Below are 17,824 nucleotides of genomic sequence, written 5' to 3'. Positions count from 1 at the left end.
CAAAGAAAAAAATCCAGTAAAATAGGAAAACCAGGAAGAATTATAGATTAAATGACAGGATTTTAGTTACTTACCTACTTAATTACTTTTTATAAATTAAGTTATATTTTCATATGAATTGATATACCTTGATAGAGTAACAATGCATTCATTTGGAGTCCAGTAAACTAATTTGTATAAGAGCTTTGCTGAAATTTATTCAGGATTATGCAAGTACTTTATAAAGTAATACAAATTATTTGGAAATAGATCATAAAAAAATATACACTAAGTCCTTAATAAACTTTTCAGGAACTTTTGAGAATATTCAAAGAATCTATTTATGAATAATCTAGTTGTAAACCACAAATTATCCCATTCTTAATTATCCCCAGAGCAGATCTCAAGACCCTCCATTAGAAATTTTTTACCAGTAGTTTATTTAAAAATACTAAAAAATTTAGATGTTACCTGGATTCAGACTGAATTTGGCTATTGCTTAATCTGTTATATAAATTCAATCTGACACTTAAGCATTTCCTATAATTGACCCTATCAAACTTCTGTCTGTCCTTCTTTTTCATATAGTTCAAGTATAAGGAGGCTTATGAGAAAGCCAAAGGCAGGCAGATTGGATTTCTCAGTCTTCAGGATGATCCTAAACTGGTCCATTACATGAATGTGGCCAAAATACAGTCCGATCGTGAGTACAAAAAGGGCTATGAAGCCAGCAAGACCAGGTATCACACACCCTTGGACATGTTCAGCGTGACAGCGGCCAAGAGATCTCAGGAGGTCGTTACCAACACCAACTACAAACAACCCTTCCACAGCTACACTCTGCTGCCTGATGCCTTGAATGTGGAGCATTCCAGGAATGCAATGCAGATCCAAAGTGATGTATGTAATGGCCAACAGATTATTGGCATAGAATTAGTTATGCATTTCTAGCTGGTAGGAGGGAAGAACAAGAAATTGGCAGTTTCGTTTACTTCATCTTAAACCTGGCTGGACTCACTATAATTAGAGATCCTCTCCAGAATTTGGAGTTTTAGAATTTCACTCATTTGCACTATATATAGCTTTAATTTTTTTTTTTTTTTGGTTAGTGTGTGTGTGTGTGTGTTAGACAGTACATGATGTATCCTGTGAAAAACCAAGAGGCCGAAATGAGTGCAATGTAATATCTTTTCCTGTGTAAAATTCTTTTACCTTTTTCTCCAAGAAAGTTAAGTTTTATAAAGGAATTATTGGGTCAGGTTTTCCCGTTCAAAACCACCATGAATGCAATCACTTTTTTTTTTTTTTTTTAAGATTTTATGTTTAAGTAATCTCTGCACCCAATGTGAGGCTCAAACTCACAATCCTGAGATAGTCACATGACCTACCAACTGAGCCAGCCAGGAGCCCCTGAAAGCAATCACTTTTAAAATACTTTTTTCTCCAAAAGATGGTAGGGCATAAAAAGCAGGCAATTCTCTTCTCCTTCCTTTTTTTTTTTTTCTCTTTGATAATGAGTAAGTCATCTAGCCAAAGAAACCCAAGCTCTGACTCTTTCTGAAATGAAAATTTCCTTTTTCATTGTAAAGAATCTATACAAATCTGACTTCACCAACTGGATGAAAGGGATCGGCTGGATCCCCATAGAGTCACTGGAGGTGGAGAAAGCAAAGAAAGCCGGAGAGATCCTTAGTGAGAAGAAGTATCGCCAGCACCCTGAGAAGTTGAAGTTCACCTATGCCATGGACACAGTGGAACAAGCACTTAACAAAAGTAACAAACTGAATATGGATAAGGTAAGAACTCGCCTGCTGGTCTCAGCCCGTGAACCCTTGAACCCTGGAGGTGCCGCTATAATCGTCATCAGCATTTTTATCTTTATGACAGTCGTGGTGGTGGTGGTAGTCGTGGTGGGAGGGGGCATTCTATAACGTTCATCATGTCTAGAGAACTCCCACATACCCTGACCCTCAGACTGGCTGTCCACACCACGCTGAGGGTGTGACAGACTGCAAAACTCCATGTAGTGTGAGGTTGGGGCAAGATGGCATGTATTGTCTTTGTGGAAGAGGGTTCCCTAGTTGGATGGTTTTAGCCCTCATTGTGTGTTCAGTCTCATCAGCCTGTCTTCTTGCTATGCCATCCATTTGCCAATATCAGATTTCATCTCTTCTATCGTGGAGATGTGAGTCTCTTTCTGTTGATAGCACTATTGCAAACTTGTCCTGCTGTACAGTCATGTGTCTGTCCTCCTTGTTGCAGAGGCTCTACACTGAAAAATGGAACAAAGACAAGACCACCATTCACGTCATGCCCGATACTCCAGACATTTTACTTTCCAGAATGAACCAAATCACCATGAGTGATGTAAGTAGATTAACAGCATAAAGTGGGAGAGAAGGTTCGAGGAAACTAATATTTATGGAATGTCTCTTTTATATGCCAGCCACGTCAAAATCAGGATTCCCATTCTAACCCAAATAACAAGTTGCTGGTGTTATTCTATTTCATTATTTAGAAACTATACAAAGCTGGCTGGGAAGAGGAAAAGAAGAAAGGATATGACCTGAGGCCTGATGCCATCCCAATAAAGGCTGCAAAAGCCTGTAGAGACATTGCCAGTGATGTAAGTGCTTCCACTGGGCCTTCTGTAGGCTGAGCGAATGCGAAGCAAATGAGCCAAGTTCGTGTGTGTGTGTGTGTGTGTGTGTGTGTGTGTGTGTGTGTGTGTGTATTCAAGGGCTGCAGTCAACCCTACCCAGTGTCGGTGGGACCCTCATCCGTGGAACACACAAGACATTTTCCTTCACCCAGTCCAAGGACCCTCTAATCGTTTGTTCATTATTTGATGTAAAAAGTGACTGGGTCTTATTAAAATAAGTTGCTTTTAGAGAGTCAAATCATTTATAGGCAATTCTGAGCAAATATCAGATGCAGTCTACACATTTTACCCAAGAGACCCTTGATTAGGCTCTTTCCTGAATTAAAGATGCACCGTGAGGAATTGTGCCTGTAGCCTATTCTGATGAGACAGCTGAGTGGGAAAAGCTGCTTTCTAAAGCACCCTGAAACAACTTATTCATGCGTCTCTTTGATTAACTCTGAGATCATTTTCTTTCCATGGACTCAAGTCTGGAAAGAAATCTGAAGTAAAAAGATTTTGCTCCCTGCCCCTGCAAGCTCTAAAACCATACACCTTTGACAAAGCTAATGGCATCTAATGAATTATATTTTGCTCTCTTTCCTTCACTAACTTCATCACCATCCTTCCTTTCCCATCCACAGTACAAATACAAGCAAGCCTATGAACAAGCCAAAGGGAAACACATTGGCTTCCGGAGCCTAGAGGACGACCCCAAGTTGGTGCACTTCATGCAAGTGGCCAAGATGCAGTCAGACCGGGAATACAAGAAGGCATATGAGAAATCGAAGACCTCCTTCCACACCCCAGTGGACATGCTGAGCGTGGTGTCAGCCAAGAAGTCTCAGGAAGTGGCCACCAATGCCAACTACAGAAATGTGATCCATTCCTACAACATGCTTCCCGACGCCATGGGCTTTGAATTGGCGAAAAATATGATGCAGATTCAAAGTGATGTACGTGACAGCCACATCATTTGCAGAACACTGACTGTAGTTAATAAGCAAATCATGAATGACCCTAAGTGAGGACATTTTGAAAATCCTGAAAGAAATTCCAGTGTAATTTCCCACCAAGTTGTTTATTTTTTACCTTAGATGGAATTTCTTTCTTTTAACAAAAGGGGATACATTCTAGAAACCAAAGCCTTATTTTCTACCATTATTGCTGTGAGGATTGGTGGATACTGGATTCAGCTAGGGCAAATGAAAATTTGTTTCAGAGAACATGTTGAAGGAAACATGTCAAGCAAAGAGAGTCTGAAGCCAAAACGGCTCCTGGTAAATGAGTAAGAGGAAGGTCAGGAAGTCCAGTCACTTGCTATCTCCTGCCATCACTCCTAACCAGCTTCCACTTCTTCCAACTCTGCAATTGCCTGCATTACTTGCAGATGGAACATTGAGGAGGTGGAAGCTATTGGAAGAAATGTGAGGAAGGCACAGAGTAGAGCCAAGAATTCAGCTATACAGACCATTTATTTGGCGGCTGGGAGAAAGGAATTTAAATTACGAGCCAAAGGCAGGTAACGCCAAGCCTGTGTTTCTCTTTAGGAATGTAAGAACTGAGCTCCTAATTGCTAGGCAGGTACATAGTGCCCATATAAAAGCCACTGAGTTAGAGTTGTAGAGGAAAATAGCAGAATTGAGGGGGAAAAAAGCAAAATTTGTACAGAGTACCAGTGAGGTTTCTGACATACCCAAGGGAATTGTAACAATGGTGGGTGATCAAAGCTTACAATGAAAGAAAGAACCAGAGTCCCGGTGAGTCATCTGTCAACCAAGAGAACTTGGGAATTTTTGTAAGAAAGTTAGGCCAACACCCAGCGCTCATCAGATCACGTGCAACTAATGAATCATTGAACACTACATTAAAAACTAATGATGTACTATATGTTGGCTAATTGAACTTAAATAACAAAACAAAACAATGTATATGGCCCAAATGCACAGATTAAAAAAACAGAGATTGTCAGAATGGAAAAAAAATAAACAAACCAGCATAGTCACCTTTCTCGAGATAATTGTCACATGATAGCTAATCTAGTTGGTATTTTTTAGCATTTTTTCCTTGTGAAGGCATTGAGGAAAACAAATCACAAAGATATTACTGCTTATTTTTAATTTCTCATGCAAAAAAATGTAAAAAAAGATAATGTTTAGGGACAAAAATAGTTGGAGTTGGATATACTATTGGTTGAAAACCAAAGTGGAACTTAGGGACTGTTGAATACCCACTCATGGTTCTTGGCAGCTTTGGTTTCTTCTGATCCCTGAACTTTTCCTCTTTTGCAGAATCAGTACAAAGCTGACTATGTTGACTTCATGAAGGGCATTGGATGGCTCCCTCTGGGCTCCCTGGAGGCTGAGAAAAACAAGAAAGCCATGGAGATAATCAGTGAAAAGAAGTACCGCCAACACCCAGACACTTTGAAGTATTCCACTTTGATGGACTCAATGAACATGGTTTTGGCCCAGAATAATGCAAAAATTATGAATGAAGTGAGTCTTTCAACAGTGTAATATTTCCTATGCACCAGGAAAAAGCCAGGCCTTCTTACATTTGATCTACAGGTTTTGCTAATAGTTTTAGGACATCACAATTAATATTTATTCAGCTTTGAAAAAGGGACTTGTGGTTAAAAAAAGATCGAAATTAGTCCTAATTAGTGGCACCCTAAATGTTCAATGAACCACTCTGTCCAACAGACATAAGAAAATAAATATGAATCGTTCCTTTTCGTACAAATTTTGGAAAGAAGTCTTGTTTGTCTAAAGTGAGGTTGAGTAGAAGTTCACGACGCTGAATCAGCAGATTTTCTGCCTGACAGCTGAGTGTTGCAGCCCACCCTGCTTCCTAGCTGCTTTGATGGAATCGAAGGAGACTCCTAGATCCTGTGGCTATAGACGCATTCCGAGCCAGGACCTTCTCTGGGCAAATCACGAGAGCAGTTCTCTACAAGTAGTTCCTTGCATCATTAATTATTCCAGCCTTTAGAAAAGCCTTACTGTATTTATAAATTTATTATCCATGATAGATACCATGACCAAAAAGCACATCTACCTTGGACTTCTGTTTTTAAATTATAAATAATAAAATAATTGCAGCACCATTGGTTATATTGTATGGATCATAATTTGAAATGCCATTGATTAGCAAAAAAGAAAAAAATTGGACTTTAACATTAAGCAGTTGAAGAAAATGATGGTCCTACTTGCGCTAGAGAGAGCTATATTATGCTAAGTGTCCAAGTAAATCCCTTGGAGTCTTCTGAGAGAGACAACAGATTTGTCAAGATGACCAATCTCTTGGACAGGGACTTGCCTAAAAGACAAGGCACAGATCTCAGTGTCCCTTTTAAGATTGAGTATTTAAACTATTACAAGCTCACATTTATTTTTTAGATGTTAAACCTTTCATTTTTTCAGTGTAATGATTTATTAATCATTTCAGAATAATGATGCCAAGATAAGAATCATCATCCTCTTATTGCAGAGTTCTGGAAATGATGGCCCAAACCTGCTGTGTATCTTTAGGCAAGGTGCATTGATTCTCTGGGCTATGATTTTCTCAACTCTGCTATAAGAGGATTCAACTGATGATCACCCAGACATCTCTCAGTGTAGCATTTGCTATTTCTATGATTCTCATCGTGGCATCATTTTACTTTCCATCTTCTATCCTCTCCGCTGTCTTGTTTGAATTAGCACCTTTTCAATTTAAATTTAAAAAATAAGATCTAGCTAATAAAAATCATAAATATTGATATTTATGTACAATTATATATATAAATACACACACACAAAATGAGCATCTTTTAAGATCTTTAAATACTAACTTTCACTTTTTTTTTTTTAAACTTCCCAGCACCTCTACAAACAAGCATGGGAGGCTGATAAGACCAAAGTCCACATTATGCCCGATATCCCCCAGATTGTCTTGGCAAAGGCAAATGCAATTAATATGAGTGATGTAAGTATAATTCCCCCTAGTTTGTTTGAACCAGTATAAACTAATTAATGTCTCTCAATCATAAGAGTGAATGTTTTGAAAATAAGAGTAGGAATCCACAAATGAGAATCTTTCTCCTCCTAATCTTGCTTTGCTAAGAGTTGGAGCAGGCCTGTGGATGGGACTTGGGCCCCAGCAGTTAGGAATTTGAAGGGCAGTTGGATTTCGTTTAGGGGCAGGTACTCCTTCTCAAACTGCGAGACTTGGCAGGAAGAGAAGGGCTTGGGGGCCCCAAAAGAGAAAAAGGAAGTGAGAATCCTAGGACCTGGTTCCTGAAGTCTCTCCACCAAGGCTTTGAGATGGTCCTAAAGAAGGGGTCTTGGGAAAAGTTAAGTGGGAAGGGAAGATGAACATTTTGAAGAATTTGGGGCAAGCTCCACAACAAGGGATGTTCAACACTTAGTGTTAGAAAATGCGTAAATGCTTTATTTCACTTTCTTTCTCATCCTAACCATGGTTGCTGGGAAATCTCTAATCCTACCAGTGTTTTCTCTTTTCCTTGAATAACACAGGGATTTGTGATTGATAACTTATTTTTGGATTGTAGAATCCACACAATTACATAAATAAAAGTGTCGATTGCAAAATAGTGAAGTTTTCTTTTGATGTAAGAGTATGGTTGTTTTGAAGTCTTCTCTTGACTTTTAATTGAGAAAAATGTATCAATGAGAATCTACTGGGCTTTCACATTTTTAAAAAGCATATTTACAACCTAATAGAAACCATTAAGTTTTACTTTTTCTGGTGGTTTCTTGAAGATATGTTTGGGTGCGTAATAGACTTTTTTCAAACACAGTTTTGTTATTTGTGAGAACATTTAGCCATCAAACCACCAATGAAGCATTCTCAAAAATAAAAATGATGCCACAGTGCTAGTTTACTCTTTTCAAATAAACCCAGGCTTTCTTATTTAGAAGAACATTATTCCCTTGCCTTTCTTTACAGAAACTCTACAGACTTTCTTTGGAAGAATCTAAAAAGAAAGGCTATGATCTCAGAACCGATGCGATTCCTATCAAAGCTGCCAAAGCCTCAAGAGATATTGCAAGTGATGTAAGTCTGAAGGAAAGCACTCACCTGACTGGGTTTTTTTTTTTTCCTAATTTACCAAAATAATAAGGGCTGAATTTTGGAAATGCTCAGTGGAAAAGATATAGGGGGAAAAGTGTGCCTGCTAAGAATGGCCTCCTTCTATTCTGTGCATGCTTTTTAGGTTTGCTCTTTTGTTTTCTCTGGTATTTCTTTAAAAACAAAACAAAACAAAAAACCAGAATGCTAACCACATTATGACCACATACCTATGTGCTCCCTGGCTCATGAGATCTAGGTGAATTTTCTTTGAACTCCATCCCCAAGGCTATTGCCTATAGAAATCCAAAGCCCTTCACCAAGCTTTCTTGGTGAAAGGCTTGGGTTGTTCTTGCTTCCTGCATCTTAGGAAGTCTCCTCGTAGCAGGATGTCTCATTAAATGGTGTGCTGGGGATGCTGATCTTTTGGACTGATGACAGCTGATTATTAAATAATCAGGAATTTTGCAAGCCAGTAGTTAAATTCTTGGTAGCTTGACACCAAGCCATGGTGGGAGTATTTACACCACAGAGATTGACAAACATGACAGATCAGGGCTTTTTCCCTCCAGAGAGCTGGTGTACCAGCTCCCCATTCCCGTAACCTATCACCTGTATGAAACTCAGTTCTTCTATTTGGTTGTTTCTGCAAGAAATCTTTCACAGTGACTATGAGTGATTTTGGGGGTAATGGGAGGAACACATTTCAGCATACTCTTTCCTTAGCCACCCCCCCCCCCACCAGGGACATTTTCTCTCTCATATTCTATGCCAGTTCATCTTTCCTACCTTCCATCCCTATGCCACTACTACATTGTCCTGAAATCTCAAAATTCTTTTCCCTCTATTCTGTAGTAATTCGACTCCCTGAGCCTCCTACCCCCTACCTTGCACACTCAAACTCACAGGAGATAGGCAGAATAAGAAGCTTTCCATGTATCAGGATCCTCCCTCTGTAGAAAGAAGTTGAGTGATAAATAGTAAAATTTCTTCCCCATTATACCAGTATAGAAAGTCTTAAAGGAAAAGGAGCTCCACAAATATAAAGCTACTCTACAATGATACTGTGTATGTCATAAACTAAGCCTGTTTTCTGGAGTAAAAGACTGCTTGGATGATTTCTGAGGGCAGCAGTAAACTTAGAACATTCTGCTTTTTTCTCTCGTTTGCTGTACTGTTACCACCTACTAAAGATCTCTAACCCTGGCAGCAGAGTACAACAACAGAGTACGTGTGGAAGTCAGTGTGGTATATCACTGTTAAGTTCTTGGTTCTAATCCTTAGTGACCTTAGCATGTCACTCACCTCTCTGGGTCTCAGCTTACTCATCTGTAAAATGGGGGCAGTAATAATAACTTTGCTCTCTACCTCACAACATATAGTTGTGAGTATCAAGTTAAACAAATGTGAAAAACATGTTTTATAAACTGTAGAATTCTACACAAGTATCGCTTTATCTGAAATACAGAATATTGGTACTAGAATGTTTCTAGTCAAGGGAATTGCTCTAATAAACTAATTTTTTTCACAGTATAAATACAAATACAATTATGAAAAGGAGAGGGGGAAGATGGTTGGTTTCCGCAGCCTTGAGGATGATCCCAAATTAGTCCATTCCATGCAAGTGGCTAAGATGCAATCTGATCGGGAGTACAAGAAAAACTATGAGAATACGAAGACCAGCTACCATACCCCTGCTGACATGCTCAGTGTCACGGCTGCCAAGGATGCCCAAGCCAACATCACCAACACCAACTACAAGCATTTGATTCACAAGTACATCCTCCTTCCAGATGCCATGAGCATTGAGCTGAGCAGGAATATGAATCGCATACAGAGTGATGTAAGTCTCTCTTCTTTCTTCTTTCTGGGTGATGGTTGGATTCCTAGCATGGGAATGGAGATCACAGTCTTCTATGCTACACTTTTGTGTCTGAACTGATAAAAGTAAAGTAATTGATAAGGTAAAGTAGAATTTGTTTCTTCTCTTTATAGAATGAATACAAACAGGACTACAATGAGTGGTACAAAGGGCTTGGCTGGAGTCCAGCTGGTTCCCTCGAAGTGGAGAAGGCCAAGAAAGCAACTGAATATGCCAGTGATCAGAAGTACCGCCAGCCTCCTAGCAACTTCCAGTTTAAGAAGCTGAGTGACTCCATGGACATGGTTCTTGCCAAACAGAATGCGCAAACCATGAACAAGGTAGACAGCCATCCTTCTCTATGGCTGTCCTTCCCTACAGCTCCCAGCAAGGCAGGGCTAGCAGCCTCTGGTTCTTGTTTGGGAAATTTGGTTTGGGTCCACCACTTCTGGGCAGTGACAGACTGTTCCAGAGCATGTCCCTACATCATTTTCTTCTGCCTCCTATTTTTATTTCCCCTGACCTTCTAAGTTGAGTTAGAAATCATTTGTTTTTAAAAATTCTTATATATTGGGGCGCCTGGGTAGCTCAGTCGTTAAGCGACTGCCTTCGGCTCGGGTCATGATCCCAGGGTCCTGGGATCGAGCCCCACATCGGGCTCCCTGCTCGGCGGGAAGCCTGCTTCTCCCTCTCCCACTCCCCCTGCTTGTGTTCCCTCTCTAGGTGTGTCTCTCTCTGTCAAATAAATAAATAAAAAATCTAAAAAAAAAAAAAAATTCTTATATATTAAGGACTTCCAATTAATTCTAGAAGATAGAAAATATCCAAAATATTATTTTTTTAAAAAACCTGAGTTTGTTTTTGGTGTCTTTTCTGAGTCATATACCACTTTAGTTACTAAATTTAATTCAAACTGAGTGCATTCAAATGCTCTGTTACTTTTTTTTTTCTCTTCTGTTTGTCCTTCAAATATCAAATGTCTTTTTTCTCCTAACTTTCTAGCACTTATATACCGTTGACTGGAACAAAGATAAAACCAAGATTCATGTGATGCCAGACACTCCAGATATTTTACAAGCCAAGCAGAATCAAACTCTGTATAGTCAGGTAAAGTTATATAAAAATTTGGCTTGAAACTAGTTAAACTTTTTAAATGATGTAATGGTAAATAATTGATGTAAATGCTGAAGCAATAGAAATGAATGACTCAAACTGGCTAGCTAGAGATGCTGCAGAATATGGTGCTTAAAAGCAAGAGCTTTAGCTGTGACTCTTACGCTCCGTGGAGGCAAGCACTGTGCTTGTTTTGTTTATCTTGGTACTCATTGTACTTGGCACAGAGTAGGAAATCAATAGATAATTGGTGAAAGAAAATATTGCATCAGACAGACCTGGTATGGGTTTTGGTTTTGCCATTTATGAGTTACATAACATCAGGTCTAAGCCTTAGTTTCCTCATCCCTAAAATTGGGACCATGATAGTGCTTATGGCATTGAATTGTTGGGAGGACCAAATGAGAAATTTCCATGTAAGGCTTTCAACACAGTACCTGGCACATAGTAAGTTCTAGATTACTTTCAATTGTTTATATTATTATCCAGTTTTAACACACGCATCCATTCAATAAATCTCATTCATAAAGATTAATTCATTTATTGTACCTCATAAAAGGCATTTCAGTAACTATTACTTTTATCACTTGGTTAATCAAAATTTTGTCACATGACTCTTTGGTTACCAATTATTTTAACATCTGTGAATAAAATAGTGAGCCTAGACTGTACGTAACAGCAGGGAGAAAGGACCTAATATACTTGATATGCCCAAATTGTGTCTGAACAGAAAAGCTACTCTAAAATTGTACTGTGTCTCTCATAACTGAGCCTATTCTCAGAGCCAGAAAATTGAAGCAAGATCCTGTAATGCTAAGTCAGTGCTCCCTAAAACAGCTTGATTTGGTTTTATCCATATCTTTAGAGATAAGGTAGATGATAGAATCTGGTGTCTACTCTCTGAGTAAACTTTTTTTCAGTATTCCATTGGGGTTTTAATATATACTGAATAATGCTAAATTATATATTTAATTTCCAGAAATTCTATAAACTTGGATGGGAAGAAGCTCTGAAGAAAGGCTATGATCTCCCATTTGATGCAATTTCTGTACAGTTGGCCAAAGCTTCAAGAGACATTGCTAGCGATGTAAGTTTGGCTTGTTTGGCTTTTATGATATATTTTATCTGAATCAGGTATCTTAATGCTGGTAACTATTTTTACAGATAGGCCTTGCCTTTCAAAATGTAATGCCATTCCCTTCATCTTCTCCTACCTACCCTCTTCATTTACCGAAAATTCACTTTTCTTTCTTACTAATCCAATATCAAAATAAGAGCTTCCTGGATAGAGATTGTCAGAGGACCTATAAGATCCATTACACTAAGATGCTATGTTTCTAGATATTACAAAGAACAGAGATTTCAGTTTTCCCCTGCTTGCCTGAAAATAATTTCCTGTTTTTTGTCTATTTTACACAAATTCAAAGTGCCAGATAATAAATCAACCTCAACAACCTGATGTTGATAAATTTTTATATGCACATATTTCCAAAATTAGATGCCAGTTCTTTTTATTTAACCCATTCTTACATCTACATAATTATAATAAATTAGCTTGGGGATTAAAAAAATGCAGGAAGTTTCAGGAATTTAAGTTTAAGGTCCAGAGAGCTTAACTTTCTGTTGGATATCTGGTCCCAAAGTTCATAAAACAGGGATATTTGTTCTCCAAGGCAACTTCTAGTTATGATTGGAAAAGATAGTCAATTTGGTGAATAAACTAGGTACAATCCCTATCGATTAGTTAAATTTTTACAAATATTTGACTTTGATATTCTGCATATAGATCAACGTGTCATTTTGTTAATTCTAAGAATTAACCTCAAAAAATTCAGAGGACTTTGGAATTTCAGAGGGAAGTACTACCTCTTAAAATTTTTTAAAATAAGGGCGCCTGGGTGGCTCAGTTGGTTAAGCGACTGCCTTCGGCTCAGGTCATGATCCTGGAGTCCCTGGATCGAGTCCCGCATCGGGCTCCCTGCTCGGCGAGGAGCCTGCTTCTCCCTCTAACCCTCCCCCCTCTCATGTACTCTCTCTCTCTCTCTCATTCTCGCTCTCTCAAATAAATAAATAAATCTTTAAAAAAAAAAATTTTTTTTTAAATAAGACAAGGACTTGGGTTGGAGAAAAAGAGTGTCTAAAGACAGCATCTGACAATGAATTCTAAGAATATAAGGGAGGATTTTCTTTGAATAAATTAATTTGTGGCACTCCAGAAATGTGGGAAAATAAGATGATTTATTATTACTCACTCACTGGCTTATAGGTCAATTCCTTATTAAAATGAATCAGCATGCTGAAGAACTTACAGCAATAATGATGCTTGAATGTTCCCGCAGGAACATTTAATGTTATGTAGTTTCCATGAGGTGAAGATGATTTAGAAATTGAAGAAATAGCATCAGTGATTTCCTAACTATACATTTGATAGTACCTAATTTCTTTCTGTGTGAAACCATTAGTTAGAACCTTTTAAAATCTTACCCTAAAATTAACTTTATGTGAACTTTCCCACCATTGTAGAGATTATATCTCCTCTCAGTTTCAATTGGTTTTTTTTTAAGATTGATTTATTTTAGAGAGAGTGAATAGGGGGAGGGGCAGAGGGACAGGAAGAGAGAGAAAATCTCAAGCAGAATCCCCACTGAGTGCAGAGCCTGACACGGGGCTCAATCTCATGACCTTGAGATCATAACCTGAGCCAAAATCAAGAGTTGGACTCTTAACCGACTGAGCCACCTAGGCTCTCCTTGAATGGTTTTTATATTCTATAAAATTTAAGGAAATTAGAGATATTTTTGTGAGTACTTAATACATTAAAATCATAGAATTTAGTTAGACAATGCAAAAGCTCTTTTTTTTTTTTTTTAAATGTTTTATTTATTTATTCATGAGAGTCAGAGAGAGAGAGAGAGAGGCAGAGGCAGAGGGAGAAGCAGGCTCCCCGCCTAGCAGGGAGCCCGATGCGGGACTCGATCCCAGGACCCCGGGATCATGACCTGAGCCGAAGGCAGACGCTTAACCATCTGAGCCACCCAGGCGCCCCTAGGTGGAGAATCAGGCTCCCTGCGGAGTGGGGAGCCCGATGTGGGGCTGTGAGGCTCGATCCCGGGACTCCAGGATCACGACCTGAGCTGAAGGCAGTCGCTTAAACAACTGAGCCATCCAGGCGCCCGCAAAAGCTCTTTAATCCAGTCTCCCACTCAGTGTCCTGCCTTCTCTCCATCTCCAACAGGTGGTCATCTGGTCTGTGAACACTTACATATAAAAGAATTTTTGTGCCTTTCAGGGCAGGTCATTTCCTTGTTGGATCATCTCTAATTGTCATTATATAGTTCCTTATTTTGAACTTGAGTATGTTGTTGATCAACTCTAGGTCTGTGTTCTAGAACATCACAAAGTAGCTTATTTTCTCTTCCACCTGATAGCTCTTCATATTACAAGTTTTTTACTTATTCTCCTTGGTTTTAGTTTTATAAGTCCTTCAGTATTATGAATATTCACAATTCTTTAAAAGTCCTTCACTCTACTTGTGATTTATTCTATTTTTTTCATAACCCCTCTCAAAATAGTGCCCCCAAATTTACTGTTGTTTTCCTGTCACAGGAGGTAAGGACAGAGTAATGAGCTTCTGACTTGTTTTTATCAGTGTCCCTGCAGAATCTTTAACACTACTTTTATAAGCAGTTTTGTCAGCTTGCCCATATTCAGCTTATAGTCAACCTAAACTCCTGAGTGTTTATAATATACGTAAGTGTGAAGCTGGGTGTCGAGAGAGTAGAACCTAACTCCATGAAGTGTAATGTATGCTGGGCATCTAGCATCAAGTAAATGCTATTATTACTATCATTATTGTTAGTATTACGATTGTCATCCAGTACTAATGCAGTTTTTTCTCAGTTGAATCTAAATATTGGATTTCACTTTTCTTAAATTTATGTAGTTCATTTTGACTTGTTGTGGCAATATGTTGAGATCTTGTGGATTTCTCTTTCTAATCTAACATATTTAGCTATTTGTAGCTATATGTGCAAGAAGATATGGATCCTGAACAAAACAAGTTTATAGGACATAACCATATGGCAAACCATTAAAAATCCTGCTGCTTAGTAAGTTAATCTATACTATGAGGCTTGTTGATCAAGTCCTGAATCTTTCTTATTCTTTGGCCATTCAGCCCATACTTTCTGATCACTCCCATAAGGCTATCACAAGAGATTTAGCAAATGTTACCCTAAGGTCAGCATATCCAATGTCTAGCACATCATGGTATATATTTTTGTCTCTAGTTAGAATTTTTTATCATAACCTCTCTTGATAACCAGCTACATTACATTTTGTTTTTGGAAGCCTCTATGTAAGTTCTTACATGTCTTACTAAATTAACATGGACATCCCTTTTCTCATTTCAGTTTTGGAAAACAAACATGCAAACAATGCAAATTGAGTTTTTAATTAAACTCAAATTGTTGAGCTTCACTTGATCTCTGTTTATGTTAATAAAAGAATTGATTCCTTTGATTTCAGTTTAAATACAAAGAAGGCTACCGCAAACAACTTGGCCACCATATTGGATTCCGGAGTCTGCAAGATGATCCAAAGCTTGTGCTGTCCATGAATGTAGCCAAAATGCAGAGTGAAAGAGAATACAAGAAGGACTTTGAGAAGTGGAAGACCAAGTTCAGCAGCCCAGTGGACATGTTAGGAGTGGTGCTGGCCAAGAAGTGCCAGGCCTTAGTCAGTGACATAGACTATAAGAACTGCCTGCACCAGTGGACGTGCCTGCCTGACCAGAATGATGTTATTCAAGCTAAAAAAGTTTATCAACTGCAGAGTGAGGTCAGTTTCTTATTATTACTCACTTATATATTACTGTTTGAGTAGCTGTTTAGTCACAGAGAGACAAAGTAAAAAGAGGAATTATTATTGAATATCTAAAATGCATCTGTTTGTAATGTGTAGAATCACTTGAGTCAAGGGTCCAAATGAGGATGGGGTTTTGATGGAGTGCTTTGTATTGTCACAGAATCTGTATAAGTCTGACCTTGAGTGGCTGAGAGGCATAGGATGGAGTCCCCTGGGTTCTTTGGAGGCAGAAAAGAACAAGCGGGCTTCAGAAATCATCAGTGAGAAGAAATACCGTCAGCCTCCAGACAGAAACAAGTTCACCAGCATTCCTGATGCCATGGACATAGTTCTGGCAAAGACAAATGCCAAAAATAGGAGTGATGTGAGTAACTCTTCAGAAATAAATAGAAAAATTATAGTGCCTGATAACTGGGAGGTGCTCAATAGCATTTGCTTAATTAATTAGTAGAATAGCATAGCCTCATATCCTACGGCATAGCACAACACAGCATAGTGTTTAATATTGGTTGCTTCATTTGAATTATCAACTACTCTATACTGGATCATGTAAAATGGGTTAGTATCAGTTTTTATCACCTAAAGCTTTCTTACTTATTTACTTACTTATTTCTCTACCTATTTATCTATCCATCCATCCATCCATCCTGTAAATAAGAAAGCTATTAAACATAGTATTTTTTCTTTGAAACTTGAATGTATTAAAGACCCAGACTTTGTGGTGGTGTTGTTGTTAGGGTAAAGTGTATGAGAGGGCAGGATTTTGAGTACTTTGCACAGGCAAAGTGGAAATGTTATAAAGAGTGTATTTTCTGCCAAGTGATTATAATGTGTTTAGCTTAGCCAAATCAAGACAAGTAGATGATATTATACATATATACATGTGTGTGTATGTGGGTATATATCTATATATCCCATCTTCAACTTATTTCCCTCTCTAGCACTGATCTGGCATGTAACTCTAAATATTTATTGAATAAAATGAATGAAAGATAGCAGTGTAGAGTAATTCTATGCAAAGAGAAAGAGTACTCATCATTACTCAGAAGCATAATCCTGAAAATTACAGAAAGTTGAATTATGTGCATTGAGACTCTGGAACTGTTAGGAAAGTTTGAATTGATATATAATAATAATTGTGTGGGTCTTAGAAGGATCTGAATACTTCTGCTATATATTTTACACCTATCATAGATATTAGTTTTACTATAAAGCTCATAACTAACTTAGTAAGCATTTGATAAATTGTAGCTCCTCTCTTCCCAGTCAACCTCTCACAGACTTCTTGCAATTTTTATATCCAAAATCTATAATAAATGCTGACCTGTCGGCTTTATTATAAATATTCAAGCTTTCATTTCTTCTTTTTTTTTGTTTTTATGATGGTAATTTAAATCCAAGAGGCTGACTAATAAAGCAACAAATTTATGCAAAATAGCTCTGCCTTTTGGAATCCAGGTTTCTTTTCTCTCCATGAAACAGCGCTGTTTACAGAGCTCTGAAATAATAAGGTGGGCAAGAGAAAAACCTTCAATCATGAAATTTATCAACATTAAAAATGCCTCAGGACAGACTCTTCAACAGTATGCCCTGGTTTTAGGAATGCTGAGATACATACCCCCTCAGGCCTCAGAAGAAGGCCACTTGGATCCTTGAGCCTGCTGTTTCTCCTTTGAATAATAGACCAATACATCTATCTCAGGATGAACAAATATTAGTATTTTCTGTTTTTCGGGGAGGTGGGGTGAGGTTGTGGTGAAAATGACACATACCATTGAAGAAATGGTCCAACTTAGTGGTTTTCAACCAGGGACAATTTTGTCCCACTGGGGACATTTAGCAACACCTAGAGACCTTTTCAGTTATCACAACTTGAGGGTGGCATGCTACTGGCATCTAGTGGATAGAAGTCAGGGATGCTGCTCAAAATTCCAGAAACATACAGGACAGCATCCCTACAACCAAGGAGTCCTCCAGTATACATACAATACCAATAGTGCTGAGGTTGAGAATCTCTGATCTTAATCAGAAAGATTAGTACAGAACCAGGATAAATGTATGTGGAAATTGACAAGCCTTGCTTTGTTTTGGTCCTGAAGATCTTAGCTTCTCTGGGTTATGTGGATTGTAGTAAGCATGTGCAGGAAGGAGAAAAGCACCAACCCCTTTACCCCACACTGAATACCTGAAGGGGAAATTGCCAAGTCCAAGGAACCAATGAGACTTCTAAAATTTTTTATATTGAAATGATTTCAGGCATACAGAAAAGTTGCAAAAATAGTACAAAT

At 38.3% G+C, this 17,824-nt stretch overlaps 1 protein-coding gene across 1 annotated transcript in view; it reads left to right on the top strand.

Annotated features, from left to right (window-relative positions):
• Window positions 1–17,824, top strand: part of NEB (nebulin) — a 201,702-nt gene that overhangs the window by 59,599 nt on the left and 124,279 nt on the right. Inside the window, exons 40-53 of the mRNA XM_078070777.1 lie at window positions 568–879; window positions 1,569–1,775; window positions 2,242–2,346; window positions 2,498–2,605; window positions 3,265–3,576; window positions 4,912–5,118; window positions 6,485–6,589; window positions 7,574–7,681; window positions 9,228–9,539; window positions 9,692–9,898; window positions 10,560–10,664; window positions 11,650–11,757; window positions 15,198–15,509; window positions 15,697–15,900. Of these exons, the coding sequence (XP_077926903.1) occupies window positions 568–879; window positions 1,569–1,775; window positions 2,242–2,346; window positions 2,498–2,605; window positions 3,265–3,576; window positions 4,912–5,118; window positions 6,485–6,589; window positions 7,574–7,681; window positions 9,228–9,539; window positions 9,692–9,898; window positions 10,560–10,664; window positions 11,650–11,757; window positions 15,198–15,509; window positions 15,697–15,900 (2,712 nt within the window). The remainder of the gene's footprint in view (window positions 1–567; window positions 880–1,568; window positions 1,776–2,241; window positions 2,347–2,497; window positions 2,606–3,264; window positions 3,577–4,911; window positions 5,119–6,484; window positions 6,590–7,573; window positions 7,682–9,227; window positions 9,540–9,691; window positions 9,899–10,559; window positions 10,665–11,649; window positions 11,758–15,197; window positions 15,510–15,696; window positions 15,901–17,824) is intronic.

This window comes from Halichoerus grypus, chromosome 4 (genome assembly GCF_964656455.1).
Source record: "Halichoerus grypus chromosome 4, mHalGry1.hap1.1, whole genome shotgun sequence".
Lineage (NCBI taxonomy): Eukaryota > Metazoa > Chordata > Mammalia > Carnivora > Phocidae > Halichoerus > Halichoerus grypus.
This window is presented reverse-complemented; position numbering and strand designations above follow the sequence as displayed.